Raw genomic sequence first — 16,315 nt, forward strand, 5'->3', positions numbered from 1 at the left:
TTAATGTCTTTGTCTGTTCGTTGTAGGATGCGACTTTTAGGTTTGGCTCGGTGTAGGGTGGCGGTGGTCTCGGCGTAGTTCGCGTTGAGGGAGAGTGGAAGGCGTATAGGCGAGTCCGGCCTTTACAGTTGTAAGGCACATATACCTAATTTGGACGAAGATATTGGCAATGTCGGGGGTGGCGCGGCGACGGCTTCCACGCGCTGATGGCTTCTCTGTCAAACCGTGTGAGGTGATGGCCGTTCGGTTGTCCGCGGGGTTATTGGTGATCGGGGAATTGGGTTTTGTCCTCGAAGCGGATCTAGTTTATGGGAAGCATGGTGCCCAGCAGTAGATCGGGGGGCCGGCGGGGATTTTTGTGTAGAGATATTCATCCAAGAGTCGGTGTCCCTCATTGCGTAGCAGTTCGGTGGAGGTATCTTCCGATGGTGCTTTGGGGTTTGGGAGTAATGGGCGGCACGGGCTGTGTAGTATTGACAGGCGGTCGCGGACTCAGAGTGGAGGTCGCGGAGTCAGTTGGTACGGGTAGTCTAATTGAGCGCCTGTGCGCGGGATAACGAGAGGCTTTATTTCAAGCGAGTGATCTGCCGTGATCAACGGCTTACATCAGTAGTGGTAGCTGGGGAATATCTAGACATTCTCTACTGCGTCCGTATCGCCTAGCTTTCATTCGCATCCCTCCGTGCCGTAGCGCGTTGGTGGTTGTAGCTCGGTTCATCGTCTGCGCTGTCGTCCGAGTCCGAGTCGAACTCGTAGGGTGTCTCGTTACCCTCCAGGAGAGCGAGGTCATTGAGTAAGAGCTGGTGTGGGAGTGGGGACGGGGATAAGAGGTGGTATAGGCGTGTGTGGAGTCTTCGGTCTCGGTCTCCGAGTCTGGACCATGACGTTGGGACTCGGACGTCACATGGGACTAGGCCCCCGTCGATAGACCACGTGATCCAGTGGCGTCTGAACTCGGCGATCTCCCGAATGCGGCCGACTCCGGACTGGAGATGTCCGGCAGCTAGGATGATTAGCTGTCCAGACTCGATTTGGCGGGTCGGGCGTGTTCGGACGATCCACGTCCAACTCGATCCCCGTCGCTCAGGGGTGTTCTCCACCTCGATCGTTATTGCTCTGGCCGGGCTGGTCAGGAGTTGGAGGTTTGGAAGAGTGGCGCGGGGTGGTAGAGGAGGTGTCGGGGGGGGCAGCGATGTGGGCGTTCCAAACTTCAGGACTGTGGGGGTCCAGGGTTTGATCGTCCTAGGACGTTGCTTGATTTGGCGCCTTTGTGTTTGCATTGTGGGGGTGGCTTCACGGGTGGCTTCACTGGTGGGTGCCATGGGACTGTTGGAGAGAGTATTGAGGAAACTAAGGAACTCTTTTAACAGGGGGAGTGGGCGTTTACGTTTGGCATGGCCATTTGTTCCAGGTGAGCGCTGATGCGTCCGTTACGGCAAGGAACTTCTGCTTCTAATAATTTATACAGGCGCTCCGTCTTATGACACGTGTTAAGGGGTGTGTTGTGATGAGGATGTATTAAGGAGAGGTGGTAGGAGGTGTAGACCGGCGTATGTTTGGTCTTTGCAGTTGCTGCTCGAGGGGTAACGCCCGTCTCGGCGGTATTCGGCCGATTATGGCTTTTGTTAGTGTGTGTAGCCTTTGTGGCTTGAACTTAAACTAAGCGCCGTGCCATCCAGCTCTGCTGGCGGGAGGCCTGGCGCCCGCCCCAGGATGCATGTCGTAGCGTCGAAGCCGCTGTGTGCGGTCTGCAGACGCATTTTGGTAGTGTCTAGGTGGTCGGGTGCACCCGTTTATGAGCTCTGTATACATAGAGTATAGGCTAACACCTTATGTGTTTGAGGAATGGGGTGGATTGCCCTCGTTCCCGTTGGATGCAGAGCGTAGCTGATCCCGGTCGTCGCGCTCAACAGCTGCGGCGAACCTTACAGTGCATGTTCGTTTCACCCTCGAGAGGGTTACTTACCCCCCGGACCACGAGAAGGTCTGCACAGGGCTCGTCGGCGACGAGCCCTCCCGGGGGCCGACTTCAATTATTCGTGCGTGCCATTTGCATATGGAGGACTCTGCAGTGCTTGTAACCCTTACATTTTGTCGATACCTACAGTAGTTGTCAAATCCGCGCATCAAGGCCAAAAATCGAAGGCGAAGAAGTGAAGTGCAATGGTCAAGACTCGGAAATACGGGCGAGCAGGCACGTGCGAGTGAGAGGCGCGATATGTAGGAAGCGGGTGGGCGTAGTATGCAGGTAGCGTCCGGGGTGGCTGGGCGGGAACGCGTGGGCGCGATATGCGGGTGGCGGGCGTGGTATGCTGTCGGCGAGCACAATATCGCGGGCGGTACGCAGGGTGCGGGCGCGCAGGCGCGGGCGCGGTATGCAGGGCGCGGGCGGCACAGGATGCGGGCAACGTATACACGATAAATGCAATATTTTTCTGGCAGCTAGTGCAATACAGGAGCATCTAGCAATATGCCCGGATCTGCTCCCAGCTGCATACGCATAATTTTCACACTCAGAGCAGCTCCGAGCATCTAGAAAAATGCGAAAAGTCCGGATTTCATGCTCCAGGCTGCTCAGAGCTGCTCGCAGATGTCCTTTTGACAGCGGCCCCACCGAGCAGCTCCGAGCATCTCAGAGCATCTCCCAGCAGATGTGTTTTTCACTGGGTTTGAGGGACGGCCGACTCCATATATACTGCATGTCAATAAGCGCCAGCTTCAAGCTGGGGCCTTATATGCAGTCTAGACCTATACCAATCTGTATTTACAATCTGTATGTAGATACTACTACAGTCTACCGTAACACATTGTACATGAGTACGTAGTACACAGCACACAGGGAGCGTGGACGAAAAGATAGTAACCATACACAAGAATACGCGCAATCCGCTCTTTCCTTTTGACTGGCAGTGGCATCAACAAGAAGTACCACGACATTGACATTGGGACTCACGTAGCAAGCCGACCGTACCTTCACTCGCTCTCTTTCACTGCAGCTTCCTCCAGCGTCACAGCTGCGCCCTCAGGCCTCAGGCCTCACTGGCAGATCTCAGATATAGAACATACTATCTCCGAGGTTGGGGTGCACACCGCCGCCCCACATCTTCATCGCCTCGTCCAGGACCTGCGCTTTCTCCTCCTCAGTCGCGCGCATCCTCTTGCCCTTTCCCTGGCCGCTGCTGACGTCGGCCAGCTGATCTCCCGTGTTCATGATCGTGTCCAGCCAGGCCCTTGCCCTTTCGCACGCCAGGTCAGCGAGGTACGCAGGAGGGACGAGGCTGACCGCCTTCGTGGCGCGAGGGAAGAGGTAGCACAGCATGTGCGTGCCCTGCTGGAGATCATTCGAAGTGAAGCCGATCTCGTCGTAGATGACGACGTAGCGGGTGGGCTTTACTGTGCCCTGCAAGCCAACGTGTGCCTGATCATGATGAGTCGTCAGCTGGCGATCAGAAGTAAACAGTGAGCCTACTGAGGCGGCTTACCTGAAGATAGAACTCGAACAAGAACGGGTTTCCGACACCCTTGTCAACGATGGTCCCGGGAAGCGTGTTCCCGTTGGGCGACATGTGCTCTGTCTCCGTAGGATAGAAACGCGTGTTGTGGCGCTTGACGCACACAACGATCGTCAGTGTCGGCGCATAGGCCGGCGAGCCTGGCGTTGTCACAGCACCGAAAGCGGCCTTGATGGAGGGGAGTTCCCTATCCAAGATCGTTTGGCGATATTGGCTCTGAAAAATGTGCCGCGTCAGGTCGTTACGTCGAGCCATTCATAGAGGACGTACGTCGCCCAGACCGTCTCGGTACACGATGATCTTCGCCGGGAGTTTCCCTTTGTTCTTTTGCTTGTAGAGCTGCAGTCTTCCAGTCACCATGTCCGTCAGATCCGCGACGACCTGGGTGTGCCGTTAGCTTGTGTGACGCGATGTACTACAGCGCAATGCCATACCTCCTTCGACTCTTTGTTCTCCGCAGGCCTCTGCATGCGCAGCTCCGCCGGGTAGTTACTGAAATTGTTGTCTATGCTCGCAACGATAGCCGCCAACGACGGCGACCCCGCCTTGCTGCTCATGCTCGCATGGGTCACATCGAGGCCGATCAGCATCGTGTCCTTCAGCATCGTATCCTTCAGCCACCTCGTGGACACAGCGTCCAAGACGTGGTTCACGCCGCCGAGCTTCATATTCAGCTTGAGCGCGACGTTGCCGAAGTATGCACCCTGGCCCTTGGGGTTCATCGCCTTCGAGGGCTGCATGCCGACAGTGTGCACGCCGAGCTCCATGTCGCATATGCGCTTCAGCCCGCAGTAGACCCTGCTGTCCTCGTCTGCGAGGAGTACGAGGATGAACTTCGGGGGCGGCCTCGCGGTCTTGACGTGAGTCTCGAGTGTCGTCCGTATGGTCTTGATCGCTTCTGTTCTGTGGCGATCATCGCTGAACGGCAAACGCGCTTCGAGGATGGGTGGGCTCGTCGCAGTGAAGCCGATCCCGCTCTTCTTGCACAGACTCACGAACGCGTCGAGGAAGGGCCTCAAGCTGGCGTCACTCGCTCCCGTGAACGTGCCCTTCCCTTGTAACAACAGGAGGACGGCCCAGTTCGGCACTCTACCTCCGACTTGGAACTGCATTCGCGCAAAGTTCCACGTCCCGGGTTGGAAACTAGGGGCGCTCCCGGACTTGTACTGTGGCGTAGGCGGGGGCAGGATGCGGCCGGGGACGACCGACATCTTGCGCTCGACATGTACGCCGAACGCGTCCATGGCCGGGGTGTTAGTGTCTTCCCCGAGGCCAAGGTACTGGAACCCCTCGTTCATTATCATTTCCGCGTTGACATGCGGGAAGTTGGTAGCGTGGTTCAGTATGACCGTCGTCGCGTCGCCGTTCAGCTGCCCGAAATACGGTTGACCTGGAGGGATCGCGCACAGTTCCGCGGGTATATGTATCGCCGACGGCTTCTCCTGGACACAGACCAATGGGAGATCGTTGGTGTGCTGAAGCGGAATATTCGGAAAAGCTGTGTCGGGTAGGGAATCTATAGGTCAGCAACCATTTGGAAGACAAGCATGACACGTACCACTCGCGAAATGCTCCGCGACAGAAACTGTCTTGCCCATTCCTCTATGGTAGAATGTCGTCATCTGAGCCGTAGTGTCCAAGACCTTCTGAATGGTCCACGTCTTCTCGTATCCCTGATACGTGGTGATCACCTTCAGCTTGCGCCCGAAGTCGGGGGCAACAAGTCCTCTGTTCTGCTGCATGGAGGCGAACATCGCCTCGGCCAAGTTTCTGGGGATGTAAAACGGCGCTATGCCGGGATTGATGTTGGTCATCATCTGCTCGTATGTCGGGCGGATGGACATGAAGAAGCCTCTCCAGGCCTCGAGCCCTCCGCCCAACATGATAGGCGATTGTTCGGTCAAGGACCGGAAGAAGAAACGGGTCTGGGTGTCTCTGCCGATTCGAGTTCCATTTTTACGGGCGTGCTGTTGAGTGACGAGCTGGAGAGCGGAAACATATAATTGTATGTCGATGTCCCTGCACTCTAGGTCGCCATCCGCATATCTGATTGCGTTAGTGCTAGTAGCATGACCAATCCAGTTGACACACTCACCTACGCAACATGCCCATGTCTAGCTCGTGTTTAAGTACAAACTCAACGGAGATAATCTGGGGTTCCCGATTGCCTTCCCCTCCGAGCTCGACATTGATTGTGAACGGATCTGGTAGTCTTGCAACGGAGAGCAAGCGCTGACTACCATCGTGGGCAACGCGGCCGTTATAGTTGGCGAAATCAGCGTGTGCCTCAACGAGCGCGAGTACCTTTGCCTTGCGATCGGCGGTGACGGCCTTTGTGGGTTGAAACTTGAGTTCGTAGTCGAAGTATGTCTTTGCGTCGAAGTTCGTAGGTAGCAGGTTGGTCCGAAGCGTGATGTTGATGCCTTTGGTCCCAGACGCAGGCGGGAGCGGGAACTCCGGCCCACTCTCGACGGCAGCGAAGCCCTCGAGGAGCGTGTCGTGAGAAGCAAGCCGCTCATCCTCGACGGCTGGGACATCAGCAGCGAAGACCTGAGGAGCACCGCGCCCACGCCCGCGCATGGGCCCGGGACCACGACCACTATCGAACTGGCCTCGAGCACGCGTGGATGGGGGCGCCAGGCCCCTTCCAGGCATGTCCGAGGCACGCCCTCGCGGGTAGCCCCTACCTTGCTGATCGCCTCGAGGGATGTACCCACCCCTCTCGCCAGGAGACCCCCTTGGTACTGTGTTAGGAGGACCTCCACGCGGCGACGCCCGCCAGCCCCTCCCACCAACCCCGCTCGCGCTTGCACTCCCCGCTTGCTGCCCACCACTCTCAGACAATGCTGGAGAGGCGGGAGGTGGTACTCCCGACTGATCGCTGGATACCTGTCCGCGGCCTCTTCCACGCTGGGAGCCGCCTCGGTCGTAACCTCGCACTCGACCACCGCCTCGTGCCCGACTAGGAGCGGCATGCCATGCATTAGGGTCCGACATGATGAACCTCCTGAGTAAGCTGGTATGCACTTGTCCACTATCAGTGAGTTGAACGGCAAGACAAGGGAGGGCTCACCGATGAAAACTCAGCGATGTAACTTAGTACACGTACGGACAGGAGATGCGGCCGGGTAGTCACAACCCTTGTAGGGCGTGAAGCCGCGAGGCAGACTACATAGTCACAAGACATCTTCATCGACCAGCGGGTATAACCTTGACTGCGCCCGTATGAACTCTAAGTAGTGCGGCACAGCGCTAGCAGTGAGCACGAGCCGGGAGTCCTGGCCTATGATATAATGATATGCATACCTTGGGAGGGGAACATATCATCTCCATCGTGTATCCCGACGCTTTTGGTAGGTAGTCAGTCATTTCAGTAGCTCAGGAAATATTGACTATGCCCGGAACTCACCAGGATCCATCATTCATATCGTTTACTCTTTGGGTTTTAGACGCCTCAAGTAGGAGGAGCAGGTTGCCATATTTGGTCGATATACACACGCCACCGGCTAGCTACACTGCGGTACTGCGCACTACAATGCAGCAACGTTGCAGGAACACTGAAGTATGGTACAATACGACGCATGCTAAACCATCGAGCGAGGCCAGAATGTAGTGACAATGCTTGACATAGTACTCGTGTGAGTACTTCTAGTCTGGATTATCGGTTTTGACGTGATTTATAGCGGATTCTTCAACTTATTAGCGGCCTCTCAGTCATGACCACAGTTTCAGAATGCTACCTGGATTTGGCAATCCGAGAGGTAGGCTCACCGTTGGACAAATGACTTCACGAGAACAGACAGAGCGAGACTCAATGGAAGTTTGCACACATAACGACGCGGCGTTCCGTCGGGTCCCGAGATCGTGGTCCTTATCAAGAGACAACTCAAGGACACACCGAGTCCGAGTCGGATTCAAAGAGCATCATCGTACGCACCGCCATCTACAATCTGAAGCTCAACTGAAGTGAGTCATATGGCATATGTAGTGTGGAGATTGGGAATCATCTCCGGAGCTCTCAGGTCGTGCAATGCTGCCGCCAATTTTCGAGGGCAAAGTCATTCTCATCACGGGGGCGGGAAGTGGTATTGGGTCGGAACACTTGCCACTTGTCAGAGGACACAACTGATCAAGCCACAGGCGGGCTACGGCCATTAAACTCGCGAAGCTCGGAGCCCGCCTTGCCATCACAGACATCGATCTCGGCGGTGCAGTGGACACCTACCATCTCTGTGGAGGCAAACCGCATTACACCGGTGTCATGGACGTCAGCTCGAAGGTAGACGTCGAGCGCCGTATAGCCGAGATAGTTTCTGGCCTTGGCCGTCTGGACCATGTGTTCAACTGCGCCGGCATCAACCCCACGAGCATCCCTCTCACGGAGACGACAGACGAGTACTGGGACAAGCTCGTCAACGTGAATCTGAAGGGGATCTACCTCGTCACGCGCGCTACGATCCCGCACCTCACGACGCCTGGCGGATCGTACGTGAACGTGTCCTCGATCTGTGGACTCCATCCGCAAGCAGAACAGGCTATCTACTGCGCGACGAAGCATGCGGTGATTGGGTTCAGCAAGAGCATGGCGCTGGAGCTGGGGCCGAAGGGCGTGCGGACCAACGTCGTCGCGCCTGGATATATCGATACGCCGACGAACTCGGGCGTGGTCAAGGGCGGGGAGGACGTGACGCGAATGGAGGACGGCAACAGCCTCGGTCGACTCGGGACTCCCGAAGAGGTCGCGGACGTGGTAGCTTTCTTGATGAGCGAGGAAGCGAGGTACATGAACGGGAGTGTGGTAGAGATTCACGGCGGACTGAAGGTGCTGGAGTGTTAATTCTCGCACGAAACGGAGACTTGGAGCCGCACTGAACATGAACAGATGGTAGTCAATTGATCGACTCCGTCTAGTTTTCATACTGGTGTGCATGTTCCGCGGTCGGCGTAGTGTCCAGGTGTGTCGTGATATGCATAGTGGCCGTGGACTCATCTTGCCTTCTACTAAGATAGAACCGGTACGTGTTGCATCCAGATTTTACGAGCGTTTGAGTATTGATCGTGCTTCATCCCGACGAACAGAAACGTACATACAGACGGGGATTTTTGTTGAGTCCTCTTCAGGTTGTGCACCGCGGCGTTTGGCCCACCCTTTCTGGTCCAGCCTAGATAAGCTCCTACCGACAGCCCGCACGTACTTCACGGAGAATTGTGATACAGGTACATACTCCTGGTGGGCCACCCCACACTGTCAGAGTGTCAGCGGGTCAGCAAACCCCGAAGACGGAGGCTAAGCCACGTCGATACGCAGCCTGCGCCGTCAACAGTGCATGCGGCTGACAGTGGAGCGCGGCCACCAGGCTCCGCCGGAGCCTCATAGATGGCTTGCCGTGCGGTTTTTGTGCCGAGCTGTCAAGGCCTCCAAGAGCCTGCCTTCATCACTCTCATCAAGCCACTCCCTGTGTCACGAGTCTCTATTCTATAAATTGAGAGCTGGTGAGTTGCAATGCCTTCGATATCGTGTCTCGCCCAAGGTTGATATGGCCGCTTTCTCATCCTCTGAATCTCAATTGGTTGCTCTCTTCGTTGCGTGCATTGCTTATGGCATACACATTGTAGCGTTCGTTGCATGCATGCGTACCTGGACCCATCATAGCAAGCATTCTCCGCAAACTAACACATATTGGCCATGGGTATCCGCATCTGTTTCTCTTTTTCTTCTGGGCACTCTGCACGTCTCTGGTTTATGTGCCCATAGCATCCTGGCCTTCATATGTTATCGCGGATCCCACGGGACCGATGGAGATTTCAAACAGCTAGGGCGCTGGATCTATGGCTTGCGGGTATGTGAGCACTTATCTGGCTTTTTGGTTTGATGCTGTTGTTCATTCTGGTACCTCAGTGTATCTGCTACCACCTTGTCGTTGCGGTTTCTGATGCCGCGCTAGTGCGAGCCTGTCTACTCACTAAGAATTTGATACTAATGAAGGTCCCAGGTTTATCGCTGCTGGCTGGTCTACACCTTCTCGCAACGGAGATTCGTGGTCATTTCCATTCCTGCGATCCTGTGGCTCACTTCAACCGCCGGTGCTGTGTTTATTGTCTTCGAGGTCGTGACACGCCTGGATGAGTCAACTGGCGAACAAAGAATGTCATACACTATGCCTTATTGGCCTATGCCGTTTTGGCATAGCTATCTCTGCGTGACCCTTACGCAAAATGTCACCACTACTGGTGAGCTCGTTAAGTAGACGGTTCGACCATCGTTTACTGATCGATATTTGAGGCCTTACTATCTATCGGCTGTGGGATGTACACAGGCAAACTTCGGCGCTCCTCGCCTCAAGTCGTGGTGCATCGCAAACCATCAGCTTCAAAGCTGTGAATGTCATCTTGGTCGAATCCGCATTCATTTATACGTCTACCATAATTATTGTCACTATCACAAATTTTCTGGAGTCTAAATTCGCCTCCTGTGCCGATGCCGTGGTGAGCAAGTTCCAATATCATTGCATGGAAGCCGCACTGCACAGTTAATGCCGTGATACCAGAGCTTGCAGTTAGCTGGGATATGTTTCGACCTAGTTCTCACCAGGATCTGGAACGACGTTGCAAACGAGCAGGTCCGCTCGCCTGCGCGGTCATATCGCTCGGACCTCGAGTACCGGCCCCAATTGCGACGGCCGCCGAGGCGTACTAGTGTGTCTCTTTCATTGCATACCAGCCCTCTCGATCCAGAGCCCGCGGTCGCTGGTGCAAGCGGACAGTACGTGCTTCCGCAGTATAACACTGAAGAAGATTCAAGCGGAAGGCTCGGGGTCCAAGCCATCAGGTATGCGTGTAGTATGTTCGCCTTCCCATTTTCCTCCGGCTTGACTAGTACTCTCCTAGTAGGACTCGTTGTCTCTCGATGCCGGACTTGAACATAACTCCCAACATGTCATGGCCACAGGATCAAATGGAACCACATGGACTTAACCGACGCATTACGAAGCGTCAAGGACACTTAAACGTGCAATACAGTTCCCCGTGGACTATTGAGGACGACTGGTTAGATAATACAGCCACTCTTAGACACCACGGGCACATTAGCTACTTACCATAAACAAGACAACTCGTCCCGGCTTATCTCCCGTACTACTTAGACTCGCGCTCCCTAGTTTATGTTTCCCCTCGTCTTGCCAGCACCCATTGTTCGGGCTTCCGTTCTTCGTTCGTGCACCGCTCGCTCTCGCTCGCCTTCGCGCCTCGACCTCTCGACCTGTCAAAACAACCCTCGACCTAATCCGCTCGTTACCGCATGCTCGAACATACCCCATTGGCGACGCACGCCAAGTGCTGGTGTCACTCCGACAGCACTCTCCGAGTCTTCAGTCCTTCTCTGTCCCGTCGGCTCACTAGCAGGCGAGCCGCGAGCTGTCCGACTTGATGCATCCGCTGTAGGTTCTAGTTATACCTTATGATGACATGATCAGTAGTCAAGCACTGAGTACTTGCTAGTACTGACGCAGGCAGAGCCGCATGAACCAGTACAGTTATGTAAACCCAAGCACAGATCTTCCTTTTCCGAACGTCCCGATCGCTTACATAATTACTCTCCATCCGGTAAACGCTCATTTGATGACGCTCAACCTCACTCGACGTGGTTTCTCTTCACTATAAAACCTACACATGCGCTTGTGATAGGTCCAAGGCTGGCAATTCAACACTACCGCAGACTCGCCTGTGCCAAGGGTAGCGTGCTCCCCAGTACTTATCGCGAGGGAGGCCGATTCGCACGGGCTGTCGTTGCGGCAGTGTGCTCGATGGTATGGCATAGGGATTGCATGGACACACCGCGTTGGACGCACCGGATGTGTAACACGAGGATAGTCCCACACAGGTAATGTGCAGTCATGTCCACACGGATTCGCTTAGACTCACTCATATTCGGTGACAGTACCAACTTGAAGGGCGATATTCAAGCTGGGAGAGTCCGGCCGCCCGCGTCAGTGCGAAGTTTCGCGGATCGTGTATCGGTACGACCGAGAGGTGTTGCGCATGCGATATGACTTGGTGATTCTGCGCGCAGTCACTGAGTCAGTGCTGTGCCGCCGCCCAACACCAGGACTCAGGTACTCGCACGCGTTGAGCTTCCGCGTACCTTGCACTTGCATAAGGAATGCACTCTCCTGTAACACTGCATCGTGTCTTCTGGCCTTACGCAAGAAAATAAGTTACGAAGAGGAAGAGTAACAATCTGAGTACGCATCACTTCATACCAGCTGGCGTCTCCCAACTTACGTCTTAATAGAGTACGCGACGAACGGCAGCGGTTCTGGGCCCATGCGGTCAGCACGAGTCACGGCGTCTTCCGCTTCTTAAGGTTAGGATGACACAGCCTCCAGAAAGCGCTGAGAACACGACCTATAAACCCACTCCCACATGTACGCAGGCCCTCAGGTTGCGTCGCCTTTCTCTCTTACTTACCATCATCTACATAGAACGAACATCTTCAAGAGCAAGTCATGGCTGATCAACGAGGACGAGGCAACGATCGCGGTCGAGGAGGCGGTCGCGGTCGCGGAGGAGGCGGTGGAGGAGGGCGCGGAAGCCCAGGAGGTCGAGGCAGCCCGGCACCGAGGATCAGTCCCTCGGTCTCTACCGCCTCATCCGTGCCCGGATCCGGCGACAGAGGCCGCGGAAGTGGTCCACCTGGATTCAACCGTGGGCAAGGACCTCGAGGCGGAGGCGGGGATGGCGGACGAGGTGGGTACGGCCAGGGCGGTGGACGCGGCGGCGACTTCGGACGTGGAGGACCCAGGGGAGGAGGCGGACGTGGACGCGGAGGTCCCGTGGGCATCTTCGCTGCGGGTACACCTGCAGTCGTCGACTCGCGTCTCAACACGCTCGACCAGCTCGTCACCTCCTTCCAGAGGCTAGGTGTGCGCGATGAGATGCCACTTCGTCCGGGCTTTGGCAAACTGGGCACTCCGCAGACAGTCCGAGCGAACTTCTTTGCCGTCAAGACCACGAAGAAGACCTTCTTTGATTACGATGTCTCTTTCACTCCTACCGCTCAGGCTGGCAGGGACCGTAAGATACGCATATTCCAGATCCTAGAGTCCCATCCCGACTATCGAGCCCACGTTGGTTATGTCGCCCACGATCGCAGTCAGCGACTCGTGTCGGCCGTGAAGCTACCGCAGCCACTCACCATTTCCGTCCAATACATCGAAGAGGGAGAGACGGCTCCGCGCGCAGATGCGCTAACGTTCACTGTTACCATCAAGTTCGTGCGTGAACTGGACATGAACACGTTGAATCAGTAAGCTTCTCGGCACTGTTCGTTCATGTCGCACTCAAATGTTCTCGGCAGGTATACCGAAGGCCAACCCGACGCCCGCGATAAAGACCTTCAACCAATCGTTTCCGCGCTGAATCTCGTCCTACAGCAGCACGCGTCCAGCACTGGTATACGCGTCGGCCAGAACCGGTACTTCTTCCGCGCGTCAGCGACGAGCCAGCCACTTGGCCTTGGGGTAGAAGCCTGGCGCGGGTTCTTTATGTCGGTGCGCCCGATGTACAAGCAGCTGATGGTAAACATCAACGTATGCATGACGGCGTTCTATACCCCCGGGAACCTGGCGGACGCGATGCTCGCGTTCCAGCGAGAGAGTTCGGGCGGCATGCCGAAGACTTTCGCGGAGAGGCTCAAGGTGTCGACGAAGCACTTGGGCTACATTCGCAAGAAGGCGATCTTCCGCATCTCCAACAAGACGGCTAGCCAGGCTCGCTTCGACTGCCAGGAACTCGGGGGAATGGTGACCGTCGAGCAGTTCTTCAAACGGAGTATGTCTCTGTGATCCTCTAACTCTTGCTAGCATTTGACTGATGTCTGTGTCAGAACATAATATCACGTTAAGACACGCTCACGACCTTCCCGTAATTGATCTCGGGAACAAGGACAAGTCCGTTCTGGTACCTGCGGAGCTCTGCGAAATCTTCCCGGGTCAGGCGTACCGGGGGAAGCTGAGCCCCACCGAGACTGCGAACATGATTCGCTACGCGTGCAACCCGCCTGCATTCAACGCCTCCGCAATCCGCGACCAAGGATTCGTCGACCTCGGCCTCACTGCCAACGCGCAAGGCGGCCCGCTGAACGGCTTCGGCATCAGCGTGAGCCCCGACATGGCTGTGGTGCCGAGCCGCGTGCTCCCCCCGCCCGGAATCGCATACTTGCAGGGCCGCCCGAACGTGCGCGACGCGAGCTGGAACATCCTCGACGTCAAGTTCCAGAAGGGCGGCAACGCGCCGAGCTGGGCCGTCATGCTCGTCGACGACGGCGGGCGGGACGAGTTCCAGGGCATCAGGGATCCTGAGCTCGTCGCATTCCTGCAGACGTTCAGCAGGAAGTGTGCAGCGAGCGGTATCAGCGGTGTCAATCGCCCGAGGAACGTTCTGTCCACGGGAAGGCTGCCTCGCATCGACCAGGACCCACACCGAAGGCAGGCATTGGCGCAGATCCGGCAGACGTTGGTGACTCTCATCGGGCCGCAGATGCCGGGCTTCGTGCTCGTCCTCCTGTCGAAGGTCGACAACTACATCTATCCGGGCATCAAGCGCTTCGGCGACGTCGAGCTGGGCGTGCATACTCTTCATATGCAGGTCGGGAAGGCGCGCGGGGACCTGAAGAAGCAGGACCAGTACTTCTCAAACGTCGCGCTCAAGGTGAACACGAAGCTCGGCGGGACGAACCACCTATTGGACGACCGCTCGATGCAGTGGCTGCGCAAGATGAAGACGATGGTCGTCGGGATCGACGTCACCCACCCCGGGCCTAGCAGCACACGCGGCACGCCGTCCATCGCCGCGGTGGTCGCTAGCTACGACGACAACTTTACTCAGTTCCCAGCTAGTCTGATGCCGCAGCAAGCGGACTGGAACAAAGATGCGAAGGAGGTGTGTGCCATCCCCACGTTGACTCCCCGTATAACGTTGATTCTGCTTGCAGATGGTTGCGAATCTTACAGCGGCGATGATCGAGCGTTTGCAGATGTATCAGAAGAAGAACAAGCAGCAGCTGCCGGAGAGGATCATGATTTACCGTGATGGTGTATCTGAGGTGCGACCTCTGCCTTTCTCCTACATGCTCATTCAGCCGACGTTCTATGGTTTACAGGGGCAATACGACCTTGTTCTGCGAGAGGAGCTTCCCTTGATTCGCGAGGCGTTCAGGAAGATCTCCCCGAAGACTCCGTATAAACCCAAGCTCACGATCACGGTCTGCGGGAAACGCCACCATGCCCGATTTCAAGCGACCAAGGAAGCCGACGCCACGAAGAATGGCAACACCAAGCCCGGGACCATACAGGATCGTGGTGTCACCGACGTCTACGGATTCGACTGGTACCTTCAGGTGAGTATCCGGGCGCTTCCGTGTCGTACGCAGGCGCCTAACGGGCGAGCCTGCAGGCCCATAATGGACTGCAAGGGGAGGTCCGCCCTACCCACTACTTCGTCGTCTACGACGACTTCCACTACGATGCGGATACTCTGCAGCAAGGCACGCATACGGCGAGCTACCTGTATGCGCGCGCTACGAAAGCCGTGAGTTTGGTGCCGCCTGCCTACTATGCGGATCTCGCGTGTGAACGGGCGCGGTTCTACCTCAACTCGTTGTTGAACCTTGGTGATGAACAGTCCTCTGTCGGGGGAAGCACTGGGGGGCGGAGGTCGCAGGACGAGGAGAAGCAGCGGGTTTACGAAGAGGCGATGCGTTTGTGGGGTAACGGCATCCATCCCAACCTCCGTGAGTCGATGTTCTATATCTAATGGCGTTGTGAGTTTGTGTAGAGTACGTGATGTACGATAGTCTGTATGTTTACTGTACCTGTGTGTAGTATAGAATGTGTCAGGACATACTAGATACCGTGTCTGTGTGCGGATGTCGTGTCGTGGTTCGCGGTAACCACATTCTACGCGCTTTTTCGGAGCCGTACTCGTCGGGTCCGCCCGAGGCGGAGAGGTGGGCGTTGATGTGGATCCGAAGGACTATCCCATGCGAACATTTAGTGGGGTACCGGTACATGACACGGCATGATTGTGTGCGTAATAACGTACATATTGCTCCTGAAAGGGTCATCCCTCTACGGAAGCTTAGGTGTCCAGTACAAGAACTAGCATATGGCAGAGAGCCGACGGATATGTTATTGAGACGTCTCCGGACAACATGCGAAAGGGCCGTGTCTGCACCAGAAACCTAGGTTCCGATGCAGGACGGCTCCACCAGTGAGTCGCCGGAAAGCCTGGGTTGCGTTCAACATAAGCTACTACATTGGGCATGGAGTAACTGAGAGGATATCGTCACAGTAAAACGACAGAACCTGAATCTAGCACCAGAAAAACAGCCCTGCGTTCAAGGTCATGGGAAAAACGAGCGCGTGGTCGGCAGTTAATTCGTAACCTACGATCAGGTCGTCAGCGCGCGAGCTCGCAAGAAGCACAAACCATTCTTCGAAGGACATCCAGACAAAGGACGTATAACAAAAGCCTACTCTGACTTGACTGTACCGGCTGTGTAGACAGGTGCTGCCAAGTGATGCGGACGTCGACGTCCGACGCTTTGCCTACTGTGGCGACTGTTTGTAAGAGAATCAATCGGTTTGGCCGGTCCCGACTCTGCATTGGATTTGTCAATCGAATTCTCTAGACTTGCTCTAGACAGTCATTCACACTTTGGGGATGAATGTCTCTTCGCCGCGGGCCGTTCGGAACATAAGAGCGCATTGAGCTGGTGGACGCGCGGTCTATCAGTGCAGACCATC

The 16,315-nt window shown here is 55.9% G+C and overlaps 4 protein-coding genes across 4 annotated transcripts; 3 read left to right on the plus strand and 1 right to left on the minus strand.

Annotated features, from left to right (window-relative positions):
• Window positions 1-2,677: 2,677 nt before the first annotated feature.
• On the minus strand, window positions 2,678-6,207 carry B0H18DRAFT_1037773 (Piwi-domain-containing protein). The gene is made up of 6 exons (XM_048030412.1): window positions 5,608-6,207; window positions 5,071-5,558; window positions 3,947-5,010; window positions 3,783-3,893; window positions 3,483-3,728; window positions 2,678-3,418 (listed from the first exon to the last, which is right to left on the minus strand). The coding sequence occupies exons 1-6, from the start codon at window positions 6,165-6,167 to the stop codon at window positions 3,050-3,052; spliced, it is 2,838 nt and encodes a 945-aa protein (XP_047887791.1). The 5' UTR covers window positions 6,168-6,207; the 3' UTR covers window positions 2,678-3,049.
• Window positions 6,208-7,045: 838 nt separating this feature from the next.
• B0H18DRAFT_62747 (uncharacterized protein) lies at window positions 7,046-8,761 on the plus strand. Its single transcript, XM_048038843.1, has 6 exons — window positions 7,046-7,150; window positions 7,216-7,478; window positions 7,535-7,604; window positions 7,653-8,467; window positions 8,519-8,527; window positions 8,592-8,761. Exons 3-4 carry the CDS (start codon window positions 7,543-7,545, stop codon window positions 8,347-8,349), a joined length of 759 nt encoding a protein of 252 aa, XP_047887792.1. The 5' UTR covers window positions 7,046-7,150; window positions 7,216-7,478; window positions 7,535-7,542; the 3' UTR covers window positions 8,350-8,467; window positions 8,519-8,527; window positions 8,592-8,761.
• Window positions 8,762-9,049: 288 nt separating this feature from the next.
• B0H18DRAFT_884702 (uncharacterized protein) lies at window positions 9,050-9,639 on the plus strand (the record flags this gene model as incomplete). Its single annotated transcript, XM_048041037.1, has 2 exons — window positions 9,050-9,352; window positions 9,412-9,639. The coding sequence occupies 2 exons, from the start codon at window positions 9,050-9,052 to the stop codon at window positions 9,637-9,639; spliced, it is 531 nt and encodes a 176-aa protein (XP_047887793.1).
• A 2,806-nt stretch (window positions 9,640-12,445) lies between these two features.
• B0H18DRAFT_884666 (Piwi-domain-containing protein) lies at window positions 12,446-15,323 on the plus strand (the record flags this gene model as incomplete). Its single annotated transcript, XM_048041034.1, has 6 exons — window positions 12,446-12,816; window positions 12,868-13,340; window positions 13,396-14,450; window positions 14,503-14,613; window positions 14,671-14,907; window positions 14,964-15,323. 6 exons carry the CDS (start codon window positions 12,446-12,448, stop codon window positions 15,321-15,323), a joined length of 2,607 nt encoding a protein of 868 aa, XP_047887794.1.
• Window positions 15,324-16,315: the final 992 nt, after the last annotated feature.

The sequence above is a fragment of the Fomitopsis serialis genome (genome assembly GCF_022376445.1).
Source record: "Fomitopsis serialis strain Sig1Antser10 chromosome Unknown B0H18scaffold_115, whole genome shotgun sequence".
In the NCBI taxonomy this organism is placed as follows: Eukaryota; Fungi; Basidiomycota; class Agaricomycetes; order Polyporales; family Fomitopsidaceae; genus Fomitopsis; species Fomitopsis serialis.